We start from the raw sequence: 22,214 nt of genomic DNA, 5'->3' as shown, positions 1-22,214 counted from the left end.
GGAAACCAGCAAGCAAGCTGGGCTTTTAAAAGCAGGGAAGTGACAGGATTGTGGGTGGAATAAAAGCAGTTTGTGCTCTGGCTGGTGTAGCTCTTAGTTAGAAAGTCGGCCCTCAGTCTCGGGTTTGATTCCTGATCAAGGGCGTGTACCTGGATTGCAGGTTAGATCCCTGGTCGGCTGCAAGCAGGAGGCAACCAATTGAGAAGTCTGACATAGAGTTTCTCTCCTTCTTCGCTCCCTCCCTTCCATTGTCTCTAAAAATCAATGGAAAAAAATGTTCTTGGGTGAGGATTAACGAAAAAAAATATTTTTTAAAAAGCAGATTGTATCCTATAACTTGAGATAGACCTATGAGGACCCTAAGAATAAATAAATTTTCTAACTTTGTTTGCACAGGCTCACTTTGTTCTTTTTGATTATTAGTTTCTGTTGTTTTCACTTTGTTTTTGTCTTGAAAATTCCTTGGTTAAAATGCAAATCATCCTAGAAAAGGTACCACATTGGGCCATTATCAGCTTTGTGCTGTTTGATGAGCCAGCTGAGAGCAAGGCTCTAGTAGAACTTAGACTCCTGGGCCACACAAAAATAGGAAGATAGAGGCCTGAAAGGGGCAAGACGGACTCCTGTCTGTTTTTAACGTACCATAGGGTTCTTAATGCCTAATATGAGACTGTAAACTCTTAAGACCAAGGAAGGTATCCAAAAACATTAAACCTTCTTTATTGAGTCTCACATTTCACAGGATGCTGAACATGTGTATATGCAGAGTAAATACTTATTGAATGGAATATTTCATTGAATGAGAATAAAATAATGCCATGGCTAATTTTCAGGATTATGAACAAGGTTGTTCTAATTCATGCAGTTATATTCCTAAAACGGGTGTATGGATGGGTCAGCTGATAATGCCCTAAAAGTACCTCTACTAGGAGGATTTGCATTTTAGCCAAGAACTTTGCAAAACAAAAATGTGGGTTCTGTTCTAATTAATGAATTATATTCCTTGGAACGATGTATGGAAGTGCTAGCTATTTTTTAAATGACAAATATTAGTGCAACTGAAAGGCAGTGGGCATAAAGATAAAAGAAAACTGGTTTGCCACACAAAGATAAACTTTTATAAGTAACATAAAGGATAGGCTGAAGCCTGTTAATATTCAACTACATTCTAGTAATAATAGCTCCTAATCTGACATGGTTATCTAAATCCTTCACTCTCTGGAGTTGTGTGTTAGTTATGAAAACACAGATCCTTGGCTCTTGAGCTCTAGTTTAATTTCAATGGTCCAATAGTCCAACCTACTATTTAAGTTTTCTGTGAAATAGCCTCAAATGAGTTTTGTGGAAAAAATATGTTTTTCTTAGTGATTAATAATTATCTTCCTTTTGACCCTTTATAGCCTCATTTTACTTTGTGCCAGGTTAGTCCTCGATAAATAGCACATCTTAATATGCATATGTTATTTTAATAGTGATATTTACATTTTATGGCACAAACCAACTTAGATATTATATGATGTGTGAGGACCAGAAATTTGTGTTTTCTTGACCCCTTGGACCAATCTAAAGGAAGAAAAAACCTCCCACATTGCTTTGTAAAACATCATTTACTTCAAGAATCAACTAACTGAGGCTAGCTAAAACATAAGTGTATATTCTATACACCCAATGTTAAACACATGCTCAACACAAAAATACATTTTTCAAGTTTGAAATCACTGAAACCACAATAATGTAGACATGCAGTGTAGGACACCATACAATTATGGCCATTATCAGACTAAACCAGATTGGGCACTTACCACATATTCCATATATTAGAATCTTTCATTTTGTGAGTTCAATTCATACATTAGAAACAGTAATTAAACTTTACAATGCTGCCAAATGATTTGTAGTTATTATTGTCCTTCTTTTAATCAAGTAAACAAACAAATGTGTAGGTACTTTAAAGGCAAATATATGCATAAAGGAAGAAATACGATGAGGGCTAGTTTTTCTAAATTCCATTCCTGTACTTCTGTAGGCATCTCTCTAAAAAGGCAGAGTACAACCTGTTTCCCTGTTTTCATCAAGGGAATTCCCCTGAGTGCTTGATTCTTATCCAGATATCTCAGAGCAGGGGCTTGTCAAAGGGATAGACACTCCTGGAAGCCTTGTTCTCCATGAGATTTTTGATAAAAATAAGAGATACTGCTTGCTCAGAATACCAAAGATGTTTCTGCAGCCGTATTTGTTTAAAACTGTCCAGAAAAAAAACAAACTTCTGGGTAAAAGGTCGCCCATGTTCTCTATTCACTTTTATGAAGGACCACTTTTGAAGCAGGGAAATATGGCAAAGGCCAACCAAGCAGTGATGAGATGAGAAACACTATATCATAATAAGGGCTTTGTTATGCTATCAACAGCGAGGCGCTGCTATGGGATGACTGGGGAGGCCAGAGTTTAGGCAAGGATGATCCAGCTACACAATGTGAACTAACCCTTTATCCATCCTGGAATTGCTTTATATAAAAGACAAATGAATAACAAATGCTGTGAAGCATCCATCTTATATAAAAACTGCTGTTTGAAATTTTAACCCTGCTATTTGGCTTCTGTAAATACTTGCTTGCTTAAATAATAAGGAAAATAAGACTACTCCCATTCCAGAGAGGCCATTATACCTTCCCGGGACGAAGTTATCAGTGCTGGCACCAGGCCAGGCCTTTGGTTGAGGCCTCAAGGCCCCAGCACATAGGGGCTCTTTAAGAACTTGCAAAGGGGGCCGAAAACACCCCATATTTGGGAGACACAGAAGGTAAAAACATATAAATAGGGAAAGTTCCTCCATGTTAGGGCCCAGAATTTGAGAAACATTTTCCTCTGGACCCGCGCATAATAAATGTAACTCCATCTCTCTAAGTATTGCTTGGTTCTTCTCCTGTTTTCTATAACAGCTGAACCCTTAGTGCTCAGTAAAATGTAAATAAGCAACACAAATCTCATTTGTAAAAAAATCATTTATCTTATATGTAAAATTGTCTCATCTGAAGAACTACAGACTCAGGTACATCAACAACCATTTGAGGAATTAGTTCCTTAGCTCAGAGATTTTATCTAAGGTCATACCCAGGAGCCATCTGGAAAGCAGATTTAAGGACCATCAGGGCCAGGTCATTTACCCTGGAGGTTTGGGAATGAGAGACTGAATCTGCCATAGGTTAACTTCTTCCTTTGGTGCTGCCAAGCACTTGCTTATTATGGAATTTCTGAGCCTATTTTTAACCCTTTGTTCACTTTATCAATGATTCTCGCAGTTCCTTCACCCTCATCCTGCTTAAAGGTTTGATCTTCAAATGACATTCAGCTTTTCTTTTTCTCAAGAGCAGGGCCAATTTAGGTTTAAATCCGTGGTTCCCAACTGTGACAGCACAACAGAATTGCCTGGGGAGCTTTAAAAAAACACCTTTGTTCAGGTCTGAACCTAGTCCAAGTAAATTAGAATCTCTGTGAGTAGGGTCTCAACTTTCAGTATTCTAAAGAGGCTATCTGGGTGTTTCTGCATAAACCAGAGTAGAGACCACAAGTGAAGGTGCAGTAAGTACTATTGTGATTTGAATGAGGCTGATAAGCCTACTTTGTATTCCCTTTAATGCCTAAAATTTAAATTATTTATTCATTTCTTTGATTAAAAAATACCCTTCACTAGGAATCATTTTTTTCAAGTGCAAATTAGCCAGGGAGAATCTGGTGGTAAACAGAACTATGAGTAGGCATTGCAGTGGGGGTGGGGTGGGGGTGGGGTGTAAAGTTACAGTCAAGGGAGGAAAAGTTTCAGAGAGTACGTTTTTGCTAACTTCACAGTATTGCCTGGGGCAAATCCAACTTTGTGAACTAAATATTTAAGACCTAGTCAAATTTGACAGCTCATTTTACCTAGCAAACTATCTTAGAAAATTTAAATATTTTTAATAAGCAAAATAAAGAGCAGACATTAGGAGTGTAGGTTTGGAACTATCCATAAATGCCCAACTTCTGAACTATTACTTACCATATGGATGTTTCTATTTCCAAGTGATCCGTTTTTCCTGATTCTATTAAATGTTCTTCATTCCCACCAATAGCATTATTTCTCTTGCCAATTCATTTGGTCATTCCACAAAAATGTATTGAGCAACTAACTACTCCAGGCAAAGCATGGTGCTAGATGTCATAAGGGGATACAGAACTAATACAAAATTCCATTTGCAATTGATTTTTCAGGCTTTCCAGACACTTTCACACACAATCTTATTTTGTCCTCATAGTCACAGTGTGAGATAGGTCAAAGCCATCCCCATTTTACAGATGAGAAACAGGCTCAGGGAAGGAGGTTAAAAGGACTCGTCAATGACACAAAGCCCACAGACTTAACCCAAACCTATTTCTTTCTAATTCCAAATACAGTACTTCTCATACTTGACAATTTAGTAAGCAGACATGCCAAAAAATTGTCTCAAGTAATAGACAAGTTAGGAAAAGATGTTCAGAGCCCCACTCACCAGGAGAAATAAAATGAGGAATCATAAAATAACTCCTTTATTGAGATGAGCCAAATCACAGTGTCCAAAAGGAGGCCAAGCTTGGATTCAGTCCAGGCCATCCTTACTTAAGCTGGAAGGACACAGCAGCAAGAAGTGTACATTCAAGGAAAGAGTGGTGCCCTGGCCGGTTTTGCTCAGTGGTTAGAGTATCATCCCCTCCTCACCCAAGGGTCTCGGGTTCAATTCCTGGCCTAGGGCGCTTACCTAGGTTGCAAGTTCAATCCTGGCCCTGTGGGAGCTCCTGTGGGAGGCAGCAAATCGATGTCTATCTCTCACATTGATGCTTCTCTCTCCCCCTCTCTCCCTTCCTTCCACTATTTCTAAAAATCCACTCTCTCTAAAAAACTCAATGGAAAAAAATATCCTTGGGTGAGGATTAACAACAAAAAATGGGGTCAGTGGCAATTTGGCTCTAGGAAATCAGTGGGTTCTCTGGCTGGACACTCAGCCATTGGCTGATCTCCACCGGGTGTAGAATTCAGCTCCTTCTACTAGCCAAATCCAGGCAAACATTGGATAAACACTGCCTGAGGACCCATTATGATCCAGTCACTGAGCATACAAAGACAACCCTTTACCTCAAACAGTTCTCAATTGGCCTAGTGGGTGAGGAAGACAGTTAACAAGACCCAGAGGTAAAAGCTGCTAGGAACCCAGAGAGAGATACCTGCACAAATGTATGGTGGGTGGGGTAGAGGAAGGGTAGGAGTCAGGAGAAGAGTTTCCAGAAAGAGTAGTTCAATATAAATCCCTGAAGGTAAGTGGGAATTAGTCAGGCTAGGGGAGTAGGAGGGAGCAGGGGCACAAAGAAGGAAAACAGGGAGCATGCTTAAATCCTTAAGGTGAGGGAGAATGAATAAGGCATATTCAGGAAATTTCAAGAAGACTATTTCTCAGGGAATAGTTTCATTCTTTTTCTTTTTAGTTTCTTTTTTTTATTTCAAGAAAAACGATTTTAAATATAATAATGTTGCATGTGATAAACCTTAATATTTCAAGAAAAATGATCTTAAATATAATGTTACATGCAATAAACATTAATATCTCAAGAAAAACTATTTTAAATATGATGTTACATGCAATAAACACCAATTATTCAATAAAAATGATCTTACATATAATATTACATGCAACAAACATTAATATTTCAAGAATAAAAGGATTTATGTATATTAATATCAAAACTGTACCAACTTAGTATGACATCACAAAAGTTGTAGGAAATATTAAAAATCTGCAAGTAACAGGATTACTTCTGTTATATTCTAGTATATTTTTCCCCTTTGGCTCTATTTTTGTTCATCAGTTTATGTTGTTCATTATATTCCACAAATGGGTGAGATCATATGATATTTATCTTTCTCTGACTGGGTTATTTCGCTTAGCATGATGCTTAAGTCTATTTTGTCGGATATGAGTATTGGTACTCCAGCTTTTTTTTTCTTTTACATTTGCATGAAAATTTTTTTCCATCCCTTCATTTTCATCCTGCTTGTGTATTTTGCTTTTCAGTGGGTATCTTGAAGGCAGCATATAGTTGGGTCATGTTTTTGTATCCATTCAGCTATCCTACACCTTTTGATTAGAGCATTTAATCCATTTACGTTTAGGATTATTATTGAGGTACTTATTTATAGCCATTTTAATTCTGTATGGCTAGGTTTCTCTCTCTGTTTCTTCTCAGCAATCCCTTATATCAATCCCTTTAGCATTTCTTATAATGCTGGCTTTCATTCTTAACCAGAAACTTTGGAGTGCTAAGGAGGAAAATAAAGGCAGCATCCCAGTCTCAAATCCTGTAATGTAAGTGATTTTCTTTTCTTTTAAAAAATGTTTTTTTAATTATTTTAGAGAGAGAGGGGAATGGAGAGGAAGAGGGAGAGAGAGAAAAACATGGATAGGTTGCAGGCACCCCAACCTGGGGTGGAACTCACAACCTTTTGGTGCATGGGATTGCACTCAACCAACTGAGCTACAACAGCCAGATCTATAAAGCAGTACTTTTCAATCTTTTTCATCTCATGGCACACATAAACTAATTACTAAAATTCTGCAGCACACCAAAAAATGTATTTTTTGCCGATCTGACAAAAAATAGGTATGATTTTGATGATTTGCAAAAAATAATAATAGTAATTACCTACCCTTTTTGCTCCAAAGTGATTTTTATTTTTTATTTTTTCCTATCATCTTTTATCCCCTCTATGCCCTCTTCCACCTCCACCTACTCCCTTCCACCCCCACCATCACACACTAATGTCCGTGTCCCTGAGTTCTCTCATTTTTTTTTTTTTGCTCAATCTTCCCACCCCACCCCCACCCCCAGTTGTCTGCCTGCTCTCTATCATGAATCTGTCTCTGTTTTGCTTGGTAGTTCAGTGTGCTCATTAAATTCCACATATGAGTGAAATCATATGGTACTTGACTTTCTCTGACTGGCTTATTTCACTTAGCATAATATTCTCCAGGTCCATTCATGCTGTCGCAAAGTGTAAAATTTTCTTCCTTTTTATGGCAGAGTAGTATAGAATTCTATTGTATAAAGGTACCATAGCTTTTTTATCCATTTATCTACTGATGAACACTTGGGCTGTTTCCAGATCTTGGTTATTGTAAATACGTAGGGGTACATATATTCTTTTGAATTCGTGTTTTGGGCTTCTTTGGATAAATTCCCAGAAGAGGAATTGCTGGGTCATAAGGCAGTTCCATTTTTAAAATTTTGAGGTAACTTCATACTGCTTTCCACAATGGCTACATTCCCACCAACAGTGCACCAAGGTTCCCTTTTCTCCACACTCTTACCAACACTTGTTATTTGTTGATTTATTGATGATAGCCATTCTGACAGGTGTGAAGTAGTATGTCATTGTGATTTTATTTTATTTATTTTTCTTGAAGACTGTGTGCGGATGCTATGGTTTTTTTGTTTGCCTTAATATATTTGTATTGAGAGAGAGGAAGGGAGAGGGATAGAGAGATAGAAACATCAATGATAAGAAAGGAACATCATTGATCAGCTGCCTCCTGCATGCCCCCTAGCGGGGATCTAGCCTGCAATCCTGGCATGTGCCCTGACCAGGAATTGAACCAGCAACCTCTTGGTTCCTGAGTTGATGCTCAACCACACCAGCCAGGCTCATTGTGGTTTTAATTTGCAATCTCTGATGATTAGTGACATTGAGCATCCTTTCATATGTCTATTGGTCATTTGTATGTCCTCTTTGGAGAAGTGTCTATTCAGGTCCTTTGCCAATTTTTTTTTTTTTTTTTTGGTGTTGAGTTTTATAAGTTCTTTACAAATTTTGGATATTAACCCCTTATCAGATGTATCATTGGAGAATATGTTCTCCCATTCAGTGGTTTGTCTTTTCATTCTGTTGATGGTTTCCTTTGCTGTGCAAAAACTCTTTAGTTTGATGTAGTTCTGTTTATTTTTCTTTTGTTTCCCTTGCCTGAGGAGATATATCAGAAAAAATACTTCTGTGAGAAATGCCTGAGATTTTACTGCCTGTGTTTTCATCTAAGATTTTTATGGCTTCCAGTCCAGCATTTAAGTCGTTAATCCATTTCAAGTTTATTCTTGTGAGAGGTGTAAGAAGATGGTCTAGTTTCATTTTTTTGCACATATCTGTCCTATTTTCCCAACAACATTTATTGAAAAAACTATATTTAGTCCCTTGTATGTTTTTGCCTCCTTTGTCAAGTATTAATTGACTATAAAGGCATGGATTTATTTCTGGGGTCTTTATTCTGTTCTGTAGATCTATTATGTCTGTTTTATGCCAATACCATGCTGTTTTGATGACTATGGCCTTGTAGTATAGTTTGATATCAGGTAGGGTGATTCCTCCAACTTTGTTCTTCTTTCTCAAGATTGCCATTGCTATTGTGGTTCCATGCAAATTTTTAATAATACTAGTATATTTTTATTGATTTTATTGATTTCAGAGAGGAAGGGAGAGGGAGAGAGAGATAGAAACATCAATGATGAGAGAGAATCATTGATCAGCTGCCTCCTGCACACCCCCTACAGGGCTTGTGCCCTGATTGGAATTGAACTGTGACCTCCTTGTCAGCCACCAAGCCACAATGGCCAGAAGGTTCCATACAAATTTTTGAAGCATTTATTCTAGTTCTGTGAAATACTCCATTGGTATCTGTGAAATGCATTTGTAGGTGCTTATCCTATCTGATAAAAGGGTAATATGCAAATTAACCATCACTCCATCACAAAGATGGCAGTGCCCATAGCCACAAGATGGCGGCACCCAGTCTCCTCAGCCCCGCCAGAGTCCCCCAGTCCTGGGGGGCCAGCCACTGAGAGCGGGCAGCATGAGAGGCCTGGCGGAATGCTTGCTTTGTCGCTGCGGCGACAAGGCAAGCGTTCTGCCCTGGCCGCGGAGGGCCTCTGGGCAGCTGCTACGGAGGGCATGTGGGCAGCGCATGCATGCACAGAGTGGTCGGTGCGGGACGCTTGCCTTGTTTCCATGGTAACAAGGCAAGCGTCCCACCCCAGCTGCGGAGGGCCTCTGGGCCTCAGAGAGCCTCTGGGCAGCAGGCATGGAGCGGCCAGGCCCCCCAGAGAGCTACTGGTGCATGGATTCATGCGCAGGGCTACTAGTACCTGTATATGAGGATTTCTGGTACCAATAATTAACCAGTCAGCCCTGGCTGGTGTGGCCCACGTACTGGAGGGTCCGGGGTTCTATTCCCAGTCAAGGGCACCTATGTGGGTTGTAGGTTTGGTCCTTGGCCCTGGTTTGGGAGGCAACCAATCAATATGTCTCTCTCACATTAATATTTCTCTCTTTCCACCTCTCCCACCCTTTCACTCTCTCTAAAAGTCAATGGAGAAAAAAGAAGAATTGACTTGTCAGATGCCCTAATTTTGCACATGACCAATAAGATGCAACTCTAGCCCTAGCTGGTTTGGCTCAGTGGACAGAGTGTTGGCCTGTGGACCAAAGGGTCCTGGATTCGATTCCGGTCAGGAGCAGGCTCTTCCCTGACTTGGGTCCTGGCCAGGGCTTGTGCAGGAGGCAACCAATTGATATGTTTCTCTCACATGGATATTTCTGTTTGTCTTTCCTGTGCCACGCCAGCACAGCCAAGGGTTCGGCAAGCCTGAGGGAGGGCCGGAAAAGGATGAAGAAAAGACAAAGAGAATAAGATGGGTCTAGGTGGATCTTCTGTGCCTGGCTGAGACCACAAAACAGATCCAGAGGGCAAACTGAGCCTTTATTTTTTAGTTAGAGGTAAACAAGGTAGTGGTCACCATAGTTACAATGTTCTTGTGAGTTTCACTTGTTTTGGCAGCACTTGCTGCACCTCCTACAGCCCATTAGCTACCCAGGAAGGATCTAGGGAGCATCATAAGGTCAAGCTTAATTATGCTAAGAGGGCTGTGCCCTCTAAGCTGGGACTTGTTTGCGACTTTGCCAGCAGGTCAGTCCGAGGCTTAACCCTATAACTGCTCCCTACACTTTCCCTCTCTCACTTTCCCTAAAAAAATCAATGGAAAGATATCCTCGGGTGAGGATTAATAACAACAAAAAAGATGCAACTCTATTATATGACCTACATATTTATGACTCAAGTCATGGCATTTACACCAGTTGGCTATTGTGTTTGGCTGTTATCATTTTTTAAAATTTAACAATCTAAGGAAAAGAGGTCAGTGCCCCTGACTAAATAGTCGGGTATTGCATGGTTTAAAAAGTCTTTTGGGCCGAAACCGGTTTGGCTCAGTGGATAGAGCGTCGGCGTGCGGACTCAAGGGTCCCAGGTTCGATTCCGGTCAAGGGCATGTACCTTGGTTGCAGGCACATCCCCAGTAGGGAGTGTGCAGGAGGTAGCTGATCAAAGTTTCTAACTCTCTATCCCTTTCTCTTCCTCTCTGTAAAAAATCAATCAATCAATAATAAATAAATAAATAAATAAATAAATAAAAGTATTAATATTAAAAAAATATATATATCAAAAAAAAAGTCTTTTGGCACACCAGTTGAAAATCACTGCCTTAAAGTAATCCCTAGGCCTCTTAGCACCAGGCCTTACTCCTATATCCTACATACTGTTTGAGCTGTGGCTACTGGTAATAATTCTTTTAAAAAATATATTTTAATTGATTTTTTTAGAGATGGAAACATCCATGAGAGAGAAACATTGATCAGCTGCCTCCTGCGTGCCCACTGCTAGAATCGAGCCTGCAACCTGGGCATGTGCCCTGACCAGGAATCTAAGGGAGACCTCTTGGTTCATAGGTCAACACTCAACCACTGAGCCACACCAGCTGGGCTACTGGTAATAATTTTTGCTTTGCGCCATACTAGTTCAGGAATTGGACTTACAGGTTGGGCTTATCCTTAGATATAGGAGCTCAGAATCACAATGGCAGGGTTGGGGGGTGCTGATGAGGCATGGGAAATAAGATAATGAGAAAGAAGTGAGATATAGAAATAACGTATGACCAAGACTGGACAACGCTATAGCGATTCATATGAACGAGATCAGGGTTTGGGAATGATGGCCAGTGGACCAAATACAGCCAGTTGCCTGTTTTTCTAAATAATTTTTATTGGAACACTGCCATCCTCATTTATCTACATATTTTCTATGGCTGCTTTTGTGTTAAAACAACAGAGTTCAGTCGTTGTCATAGACCTTAAGGCCTGAAGAGCCAAAAATATTTCCTATCTAGTCTTTTATAGAAAAAAATAAATAAATGCTGACCCTTGCCAAACATGCTAAGGATTTCTGTTCCTAGTATGAATGAACATACTACAAACTCCAAAGAGTGGGAAAAGAATATTACTTGATAGAATGGCTAAATAAATTGTGGTATATTCACACAATAAAATATTATACAGCATTGAAAAATGAATTCCAACTACATGCATAAATCACAGAAATAATGTAACATGGAAAAAGCAAATCATAGAAGAATACATATGATTCTTTAAAAATATATATTTTTTTATTTCAGAGAGGGAAAGAGAGATAGAAACATCAATGATGCAAGAGAATCATTGTTAGGCTGCTTCCTGCATGCCCCACATCAAGGATCGATTCCACAACCCGGGCATGTGCCCTTGACTAGAATCGAACCTGGGATCCTTCAGTCCGCAGGCTGAAGCTCTATCCACTGAGCCAAACCAGTCAGGGCAGAATACATACGATTTGATAACTTTATTGTAAAGCTCAAAAGTAAGGAAAACTTATGGATATACATGGTAAAGCTATTAAAATTTATAAGGGAAATAATAAACACAAAATCCAGGGTAGGGGATTGATTGCTCTGAAGGAAGCAAGGAGGGAGAATTTAGGTGGATTCAAAAGCATTGGTAGTGTTCTAGTTCTTAAGCTGACGATGGGTTCATGGAGGTTTGTTTTATTATTATAAATCACATGTCACAAATATTCCTTTGTAAGTATTAAAATTATATAATTAAAAGTTTTTAAAAGTCAAAGTTAAACTCTGGAGCATAGCAGTTTGGGAAAAGAATAGCTGTCAGGGATGGCAAATGACAACTAAGACTGATTTTCAGCGCATTTAAGAATTTTTTGTGGGTTCTCTGAAATTACTTGGGGGCTAGAGGAAGCACTGTCCAACCTGGTAGAAGAATAGACTTTCCTTGGTCAACAAGATAGGGGCTTAGAGTTGTAATTTGTATACTAATTATACAAATCTGAACTTAGTTTATAGTATCAAGATATGAGATCTGGAGACCTTTGGGTTACTTGAAAAAGGGAATAGTGTGTACAAAGACATGGAGGTATGAGAAAAACCATGACCCATTTAAGCAAACGCATGTTTTATCATGCTGTGTGAGAGAGAAACATATATGTGAGAGAGACACATTCTTTGGGTAGGACTGGGAATCAAACCTGTGACCTTTCAGTCTGAGGGCCGATGCTCTAACCACTGAGCAAAAGATCTTATATGCATGTATGCAGAACCTATGGACACAGACAATAGGGTGGCAAGGGCCTGGAGTGGTGTGGGAACCAGGTGGAGGGAAGCTATGGGGGGAAAAAGAGAGACATCTGTAATAATCTCAACAATAAAGATTAAAAAAAATTTAAATATGTTTTTATTGATTTTTTTTTAGAGAGAGAGGAAGAGAGAGAGCGAGAGAAAGAAACATCGATGTGAAAGAGAAACATCCATCAGTTACTTCTTGCACACACCCAGACCAGGGATTGAATCTGCAACCTGGATATGTTCCCTAACCTGGAATCGAAACAGTGACCTTTCGGTGCATGGGACAATGCTCAACCAACTGAGCCACACCAGGTAGGGCCCCCTGTCACTTTTTAAAAAATTCTAATCATCAAACTTGATTGTGGTTTCTTCTTACTCTTTTCTTACTTTTGCTGGACTGACTGAATTTCTTTTTTTCCTTTTTTCAACTATTAATGCAAGTTTTACACACTATTTACAGTTTATTGATGGTTATCTTTCAGTTTTGTTTACTTATACAAATGATACACATATACATTCTTGTAAAAAAAAACCAAACCATATTGAAGATTATAGGATAAAACGTGGAAGTGTTCCTTCACTGTTAAGTTTGGTGCATTGTCTTCCACAGTATTTATGTACATATATATTTGTATATCTATATATATAAAGAGGTAATACGCTAATTGGTCCTAACGGTGTCCCAGTCACGACCGTTCAACAGGCTGTATGCGCATAGGAGCTGGTGGGCAGGGACGGGGGCGGGGACTTGTGCCACCAGGACATGAGGCTGCTGCTGGGGGGTGGACTACCCGGTGGAGTCCTGCGCAGGCTCACCACACTGCCCCGCCCAGAGGGGGGGGTGTCAGGACGGGGGCGGGGCCTTGGCAGAGAGCTCTCAGCCCTCCTGCGCCAGGGTCTGAAGGTGCAGAGAGGAAGAGAGAGCAGATGGGCAGTTAGGGGGTTTAGGCCAGGAGGGGAGAGCAGATAGGCAGTTAGGGCCATCAGGCAGGCAGGAGAACAGTTAGGGGCAATAGGTTGGCAGGCAGGTGAGTGCTTAGGAGCCAGTGGTTCTGGATTGCAAGAGGGATCCCAGATTGGAGAGGGGCCAGGCCAGACTGAGAGAACCGCTGCCCCCATGCATGAATTTCATGGACTGGGCCTCTAGTCTATAAAATAAAAGCCTAAGCGACTGTTACGGCGGAATGACCAGAATGACCGGTCGCTATGATGTGCACTGACCACCAGGGTCCAGATGCTCAATGCAGGAGCTGCCCCCTGGTGGTAAGTGCACTCCTACAGGGGGAGTGCCGCTCAGCCAGAAGCCGGGCTCACAGCTGCCGAGCACAGAGGTGGTGGCCGGAGCCTCTCCCGCCTTTGTGGCAGCGCTAAGGAGCAGCGAGCTGAGCAGTAAGGACCAGTGAGCAGGTGGGCGGTAAGGAGCAAGGGGTCCTGGACTGTGAGAGGGATGTCCGACTGAGGGGAGCGGGCCTAAGCCAGCAGGTGGACATCCCCCAGTGGGTTCCGGACTGCGAGAGGGCGCAGGCCGGGCTGAGGGACCCCCCTCAATGCACGAATTTTGTGCACTGGGCCTCTAGTATACTAATAGGAAGCTTTGGTATTTTTAAAAAAATATTTTTATTGATTTCAGAGAGGAAGGGAGAGGGAGAGAGAGATAGAAACATCAATGATGAGAGAGAATCATTGATTGGCTGCCTCCTCTATGCCCTCTATTGAGCCTGCAACCTGGGAATGTGCCCTGACTAGAAATCAAACCATGACCTCCTGGTTGATAGGTCAACGCTCAACCACTAAGCTACACCAGTCGGGCAACTTTGGTGTTTTTAAATGGTATCATTACTGTACATATAGCTCCACAATTTGCTTTTTGTTTTCTACTTCAGGGCCTTTTTTTATGGTTGAGAGTATTTCAGATTTCCCCCATTTCCCATCTCTATAACCCCCTCTACCCAACCCTTCCCAGGCCTTTATCACACTACTAGAGGCCCGGTGCATGAAATTCATGCACTCGGGGGGTTCCTCATCTTGTCCTGCACCCTCTCGTAGCCTGGGAGCCCGTGGGGAGCAGGCCTAAGCCGGCAGTTGGAAATCCTTAGCGCTGCCATGAAAGTGGGAGAGGCTTCCACCACTGCCACTGTGCTCGACAGCTGTGAGCCCAGCTTCTGGCTGAGTGGTGCTCCCCTTTGGAAGCGCACTGACTACCAGGGGGCAGCTCCTGCATTGAGCATTTGTCCCTTGGTGGTCAGTGCATATCATAGCGACCGGTCTTTCTGCTGTTCGGTCGATTTGCATATTAGCCTTTTATTATATAAGTTTGTCTTTGTCCAAGGGCTATCTATGCATATATGTTCTTTAGTTAACCTCTTCCCATCCCCCCCACCCCCTCCCCTCTGAGATCTGTTACTCTGTTTCACGCATCCATGTCTCTGGACATATTTTGTTGGGCAGTTTATTTATTTTATTTTTTAAATATATTTTTATTGATTTCAGAGATGAAGGAAGAGGGAGAGAGAGAGAGAAATATCAATGATGACAGAGAATCTTTGATTGGCTGCCTCCTGCATGCTTCCTACTGTGGATCTAGCCCATAACCCAGGCATGTGCCCTTGACCGGAATCGAACCCGGGACCCTTCAGTCCACAGGCCGACACTATCTACTGAGCCAAAACAGCTGGGCGGCAGTTTATTTTATTCATTAGATTCCACATATAAGTGAGATCATGTGATACTTGTTTTTCTCTGACTGGCTTATTTCCCTTAGCATAATAAGCTCCAGGTCTATCCATGGTGTTGCAAAGGGTAAGAGCCCCTTCTTTTTTAAAGCTGCATAGTATTTTTTTAGTGTTACACAGTTATTTTAAAATTTTATTTATCTTCATTGTTGAGGGTATTACAAATGTCCTCCATTGCCTCCCTCCACCCCATTCCTGCCCTATCCCAAGTCTTCACCACCCTATTGTCTGTGTCCATGGATTATGTATATCTATACTAATAATAGAGGAATATGCAAATTGTTCAGGATGCCGTAACATAACGACCACACAGCAGGGACGTGAGGCTACATGGCGCCTGGCCAGGGCAGGGGACCTCAGGATGCACCTCCAGCCCGGCAGGGCTTAATGGGGACCTCAAGCCATGCCCCCCCACCCCAGCGGGGCTTGACAGGGGAACTCAGGCCACGCCCCCTGCACCAGGCCAGGGGACCTGAGGCTGCATCCCCTGCCCAGCAGGGCTTGATGGGGGACCTAAGGCCAAACCCCTCGCCCCAACACCAGGTTGGGGGACCTGAGGCTGCGCTGAGGGACCTGAGGCTGCACCCCCTGCCCAGCGGGACTTGACAGGGGACCTGAGGCTGTACCCCCAGCCCAGCAGGGCTTGATGGGGGACCTGAGACTGCGCCCCCCACCTGGCACTGGTCCAAGGGACCTGAGGCTGTGCCCCCTGCCCATAGGGGCTTGACAAGGGTAGGGCTGGCTGGGGCTGGGTCTCACCCAATGGGGATGGGGCCGGCCAGGTCTGGGTCTCCTGCATTTTCGAAGTGTGTGCGGGTTGTGGGCGGGGACTTGACTCTGGGTCCTGAGGGGAGGGAGATTTTTATATACATTTTACTAATTTTCTTTCATCTCTGACACTTATAGAGAAAGGGCAAATAGCAATATTAAACTATTTCCTTTAATTAATTCCCTTTTAATGTGCACAAATTTTGTGCACCAGGCCACTAGTATGCAAATAAGTTATTTGGCTATTCTCTGCCCATCCCCTCCCCACTCACGTCCCTCTGAGATCTGTCAGTCTGTGCCACACTTCCATGCCTCTAGGCATATTTTGTTTGGCAGTTTATTTTGTTCATTAGATTCCACATATAAGTAAGATCATGATACTTGTCTTTCTCTGACTGGCTTATTTCGCTTAGCCATAATACTCTCCAGGTCCCTTCACATCTCAAAGTATAAGAGATCCTTCTTTTTTACAGCTGCATAGTATTCCTTTGTGTAAATGTACCACAGCTTTTTTATCCACTCATCTACTGATGGGCACTTGGACTGTTTCCAGATCTTAGCTATTGTAAATAGTGCTGCTATGAACATTGGGGTGCACATATTCTTTCTGATTGGTGTTTCAGGATTCTTATAATATACTAGAGGCCCCATGCACAAATTCGTGCATGGGTGGGTCCCTTGGCCTGGCCGTGATCAGGGCTGAGGGGGGCCACAGGAGGTTGGCCGGCCAGGGGGAGAGGCCGTGGGATTTGGCCGGCCACAGGAGGTTGGCTGTGGGAGTGCACTGACCACCAGGGGCAGCTCCTGTGTTGAGCATCTGCTCCCTGGTGGTCAGTGTGCATCATAGCGACTGGACATTCAGTCGTTCAGTTGCTTAGGCTTTTTTATATATATATATATATATATATATATATATATATATATTCCCAGAAGTGGGATTGGTAGGTCATAAGGCAGTTCCATTTTTAATTTTTTTGAGGAAACTGCATACTGTTTTCCATAGCGGTTGCCCCGTTTGCATTCCCACCAACAGTGTACTAGGGCTCCTTTTTCTCTACATCCTCACTGAAGGGTCTCAGGTTTGATTCCTGGTCAAGCGCACGTACCTGGATTTTGGGTTTGCTCCCCACCTCCGGTGGTGGCACGTGCGAGAGACACCCAGTCGATGTGTCTTTCTCACGTCAATATTTATCTCTCTCTCTCTCATCCCCTTCTTCCCTCCCTTTCATTCTCTGTGAAGAGCAATGGAAAAAATATCCTTAGGTGAGAATTAAATAAATAAATAAATACATAAATAAAAAAATATATTGCTATGTGAGATGTCTGAGATTTTACTGCCTATTTTATTTTAGGATTTTTATGGTTTCATGACTTACTTTTAAGTCTTTTATCCATTTTGAGTTTATTCTTGTGTATGGTGTATTTTGGTATTCTAGTTCCATTTTTTTTTGCACACTCCTGTTCAATTTTCCCAAGACAATTTATCGCAGAGACTTAACTCCATTGTATGTCTTAACTCCATTGTATGTTCTTGCCTTCTTTGTCAAATATTAATTGGCCGTAATGGTGTGGGTTGACATCCTGGGCTCTCTGTTCTGTTCTATTGATGTATATGCCTATTTTTGTGCCAGTACCAAGCTGTTTTGATTACAATGGCTTTGTAGTGTAGTTTAATATCTGGTATTATGATCCCTCCAACTTTGTTCTTCTTTCTCAATATTTCTAAGGCTATTCAGGGTCTTTTTTGGTTCCATATAAAGTTTTGGAATATTTGTTCTAGATCTATGAAATATGCTGTCAGTATTTTAATAGGGATTACATTGATTCTATAATTTGCTTTTGGTGTTATGGACATTTTAATGATGTTAATTCTTCATATCCAGGAATACAGTATGTTCTTCCACTTGTTTGTATCTTCCTCTATTAATTTTTCCAATGTCCTATAGTTTTCAGAATATAGGTCTTTTACCTCCTTGATTAGGTTTATTCTTAGGTATCTTATTTTTTGTTGCAATGGTAAGTAGGTTGTTTTCTTAATTTCTTTTTCTGATAGTTCATTATTGGTGCATAGAAATGCTATCAATTTCTGAATATTAATTTTGTATCCTGCTACTTTGCCAAATTAGTTTATTAGACCATTTTTGGTGGAGTCTTTAGGGTTTTCTATGTACAATATCATGTCATCTGTAAATGATGACAGTTTTACTTCCTCCTTTCCAATTGGATGCCTTTTATTTCTTCTTCTTGTCTGATTGCTGTGGCTAGGACTTCCAGTGCCATGTTGAATAAGAGTGGTGAAAGTGGGCATCCCTGTCATGTTCCTGATCTTAAGGGAAACAATTTTAGTTTTTGCCCACTGAGTATGATGTTGGCTGTAGGTTTGTCATATATGCCCTTTATTATGTAGAGGTCTGATTCCTATTCTCACTTTGCTGAGAGTTTTTATCACAAATGGGTTCTGGATTTTGTTGAATTCTTTTTCTGTGTCTATTGATATGATCATGTGATTTTTATTCTTCATTTTGTTTATGTGATGTATCACATATTTTGATTTGTGAATAGTGTACCAGCCTTGCATCCCTAGAATAAATCCCATTTGGTCATGGTGCATGATCTTTTTAATGTATTGCTGCATCAGATTTGCTAATATTTTGTTGAGTATTTTAGTACCTATGTTCATCAGGGATATTGGCCTATAATTTTCTTTTGTTGTAGTTTATTTAGTTTTGAAATGCTAAAATAAAATGCTGGCCTCATAAAAAGAACTTGAAAGTCTTCCTTCTTCTTGAATTTTTTTGGATAGTTTGAGGAGGGTAGGTGGTAGTTCTTTGAATGTTTGGTAAAACTCGTCTGCGAAGCTACCCGGTCTAGGACTTTTGTTTGCTGGGAGTTGTTGTTGTTGTTTTTTTAGACTACTGCTTCAATTTAATTAGTTATCAGTCTATTCAGTTTTCTTATTCTTCCTAATTGAGTTTTAGAAGATTGTATGTTTCTAAGAATTTGTCCATTTTGCCCAGGTTGTCCAATTTGTTGGCCTATACTTTTTAATAATATTCTTTTACAATCCTTTGTATTTCTGTGATGTCAGTTGTTACTTTTCCTCTTTCATTTCTGATTTATTTATTTGGGTCCTCTGTCTTTTTTTCTTGATGAGTCTGGCTAAAGATTTATCAATCTTGTTTATCTTTTCAAAGAACCAGCTCTTGGTTTCATTGATCTTTTGTATTGTTATTATTATTTTTAGTTCCTATGTCATTGTTTCCACTCTGATCTTTATTATTTCATTCCTTCTACTTACTCTTGGATTATAATTTTCTTTTTAAACTTAATGAAAGTACTTTGAAAAAAACCCTTAATATACTTTGGAGAGATCTTTCTATGACAGTGCATAGAGATCTATATCATTCTGTTTAAGGGATGCATACTATTTTGTAGTAAACATATACTAGATTTTTAAACCACTCCCATATCTATATATATAAAAGGCTAATATGCAAAGTGTCCCCTCGGGAGTTCGACCAGGAGACTAGAAGTTTGATCGCTTGCTATGACGTGTGCTGACCACTAGGGGGTGGTGCGGAATGAAGGAAGGCTCTGTCCAGCAGCCGGGGAAGGGAGGCCCCAATTGGCCCTGATCGCTAGGCAGGCCTAGGGACCCTACCCATGCATGAATTTCATGCACCGGGCCTCTAGTTTTTGTATATTTGGTTATTTTTATTTTATTTTATTTTATTTTTTGCTACGACAATCATGTAGCAGTGAATATCCTGTAACAGATATTTGTGAATGTGTACAAGTAGCTTTGAGGATTTATTTGGAGAAGTAGTATTGTATCAAGGGGAAGGTATATTTAAACTTTTGATAGATTGCCATGTTACTCTTCAGAAATGTTGTGCATACACTCCCACTTTCAGAATGACTGCTGATTGCCCCCACCATTAGCAACACTTAATACTATCAAACTTTAAAGGTGTTTTTTTTTTGGCCAAAATATTACACAAATTCATTCTCACTACACAACAACCACAGGAAAGCAAAAGCAGAAATGCCCTCTTGACCATCATCACCTAATAACAATCTCGGGAAATTTATTTCTACCTTGCTATTAATTTTCTATTGATGGTTTCATTATGCTTCATCTTCTTAGGAATAACTTCTTAATAATTAACTCAAGCTTCCTAGACATATTCTTAAAAATTATTTGGACTTAACTCTAAGTTTTATTAGTTCATTGACTCACCATTATCTTCTGAGATGGCCTCATCATCATTCTCATCCCCTGATCCAGGTGACTGTGACATTGTCTATCTTTGGGACTCTATGTTAGAAAACAGAGAATTCACTTTTACAGTAGCCCTCTCCCATATCATTATGGTGTCATGGATTCATTGACTGTAGTTTCTCAATCAATTTTATCCTATTTGTTTCATATATTCAAGAAAATCACGACAATTTTGGCCTGTTAATCACACCCTTCCCTGTTATCCCTTATGGTTATGGCTCTATTTTTATATTTTTTCTTCTTTCATTTAAAGCTAATTTGGGGAGAAAAGCACATTTGTTCAGACTAACATCTTAAACTGGAAGTATAACATGTCCTTTTAAATATTATGATGGCTTAGGTCCCTGCTGGCTTGAATGCTAAGAAATAGTCTCCCTTCAAAGTGTCCTCCAGCTAATTTGGAGGGTTTTCCAAAGTATAATCTTACTTGTGATCTGAATCAAGACTCTCATTATCTTTTATTTTGGTCTTTTCAACAGGCTATAGTGCTGTGGCTGTTGAGGGTCCTCTTGTGGTCAGATAACTATGGCTCTAACATGTTTTTCTCTAAATTCTCCATATCACAGGTGAATAAAGGCTGTTACTTCTAATATGCTTTTTCTACATTTTTGGGTATAATGAAAGGAAGTGTAACATAAAGAATAATTTAAAATTGCCCAAAGATGTGACATCACTTAGACTCTTGGTCAAAAGCAGATAAAAAGTTCCTAACGAATACCCTCCCTGAATTTTACCATCTCCAATGGGGGGGTTAACTCACCGTCCCAGGAGAATCAATAGGATTTGTTGTTGTCCTGTTCTATATCTAGTGGGATCTGAAACAAGAGGGCTAAGAAGAGTTTTAGTAAACAGTAATCACCATAGCAACGTTTGTGCTCTTTCTTCACGTGAAGTTCTACCCATGGATTTTATGTATATTTAATTATTTCAAGGATGATTGACAGCAGATTTGACCAATCCCTTCAGGGGAAACCCTAATAGCCCAGCAGGGACCTGGTTGGCACCAAAAGCAAAAAACAAAAACAAAAACAAAAAAAACCTCAAATGATCTGAAATAGATACATTTCCCCAAGTCTGAGTTATTCTGTACAAAGACGGGCCCAATTCCTACCTGACACGGATGGGGACTCCCTCCTGCCTTTGTGATACCACACCAGTGGGGAGGGGGCGGGGTTTCAGACTCCCCACCTAGTCTCCACAGAAGGGGGAGGGGAGAGGGAACTAGGGGGTGGGGGTGCGGATGGGAGCCTGCCAAGGTTGGAGTCTAGGCTCCCCACTTGGCTATTCCTGGCGTGGGTGAAGCTGGGGCTGCATTTTTTCCATTGCGGGTGACTAGAGTAAATCAGTTATCTAAAATTTTCTGTCTTGCTACGTTGCTCCTTTCCTGATCCTTTGTCTAGCGAGAGCAGAATTTTATGAGAGCTTTAGTTGTTTGTGCTGGTTAGTGTTTCACACATATCTTTTTCCACAATTGTGAATGGGATACGTTTTTTCCCGTTTCTATTTCTGTTATTGCTAAAATAAAAGAAAGCTATTGGTATATAATAATAAAATGTTAATTGTAAAATTTAAGTGGTGGGTATATTGGTGTTCATGGTAAAATTCTTTAAACTTTTCTGTCTGAAAATTATTATAATAAAAGTTGGAAAATAGTAAAACAAAAGGGAGCTCCTTTATAATACTTAGAAAAAAAGAAAGCTATGGGATTTGGTATATTTATCTTACATCTAGCTTGTATCAGTTAAGACTCTTTGTTTGCAGGTGACAGATATCCAACTTGAATAAGCTTAAGAAGAAAATGGAGTTCATTCATTTTTTTTTAACTGGGAAGGATAGGGCAGATCTCAGACAGGCCAGAGACTCAAATGGTATTAGGCTCT

At 40.5% G+C, this 22,214-nt stretch overlaps 1 protein-coding gene across 1 annotated transcript in view; it reads right to left on the bottom strand.

Annotated features, from left to right (window-relative positions):
• The window catches only part of CUL4B (cullin 4B), a 78,692-nt gene extending 57,570 nt beyond the window's left edge, over positions 1 to 21,122 (bottom strand). The window contains exons 1-2 of the mRNA XM_054709830.1: positions 21,095 to 21,122; positions 20,293 to 20,370 (exon numbers count right to left, since the gene is read on the bottom strand). Of these exons, the coding sequence (XP_054565805.1) occupies positions 20,293 to 20,353 (61 nt within the window). The 5' untranslated portion in view covers positions 20,354 to 20,370; positions 21,095 to 21,122. The remainder of the gene's footprint in view (positions 1 to 20,292; positions 20,371 to 21,094) is intronic.
• Positions 21,123 to 22,214: the final 1,092 nt, after the last annotated feature.

This window comes from Eptesicus fuscus, chromosome 1, assembly GCF_027574615.1.
Source record: "Eptesicus fuscus isolate TK198812 chromosome 1, DD_ASM_mEF_20220401, whole genome shotgun sequence".
In the NCBI taxonomy this organism is placed as follows: domain Eukaryota; kingdom Metazoa; phylum Chordata; class Mammalia; order Chiroptera; family Vespertilionidae; genus Eptesicus; species Eptesicus fuscus.
This window is presented reverse-complemented; position numbering and strand designations above follow the sequence as displayed.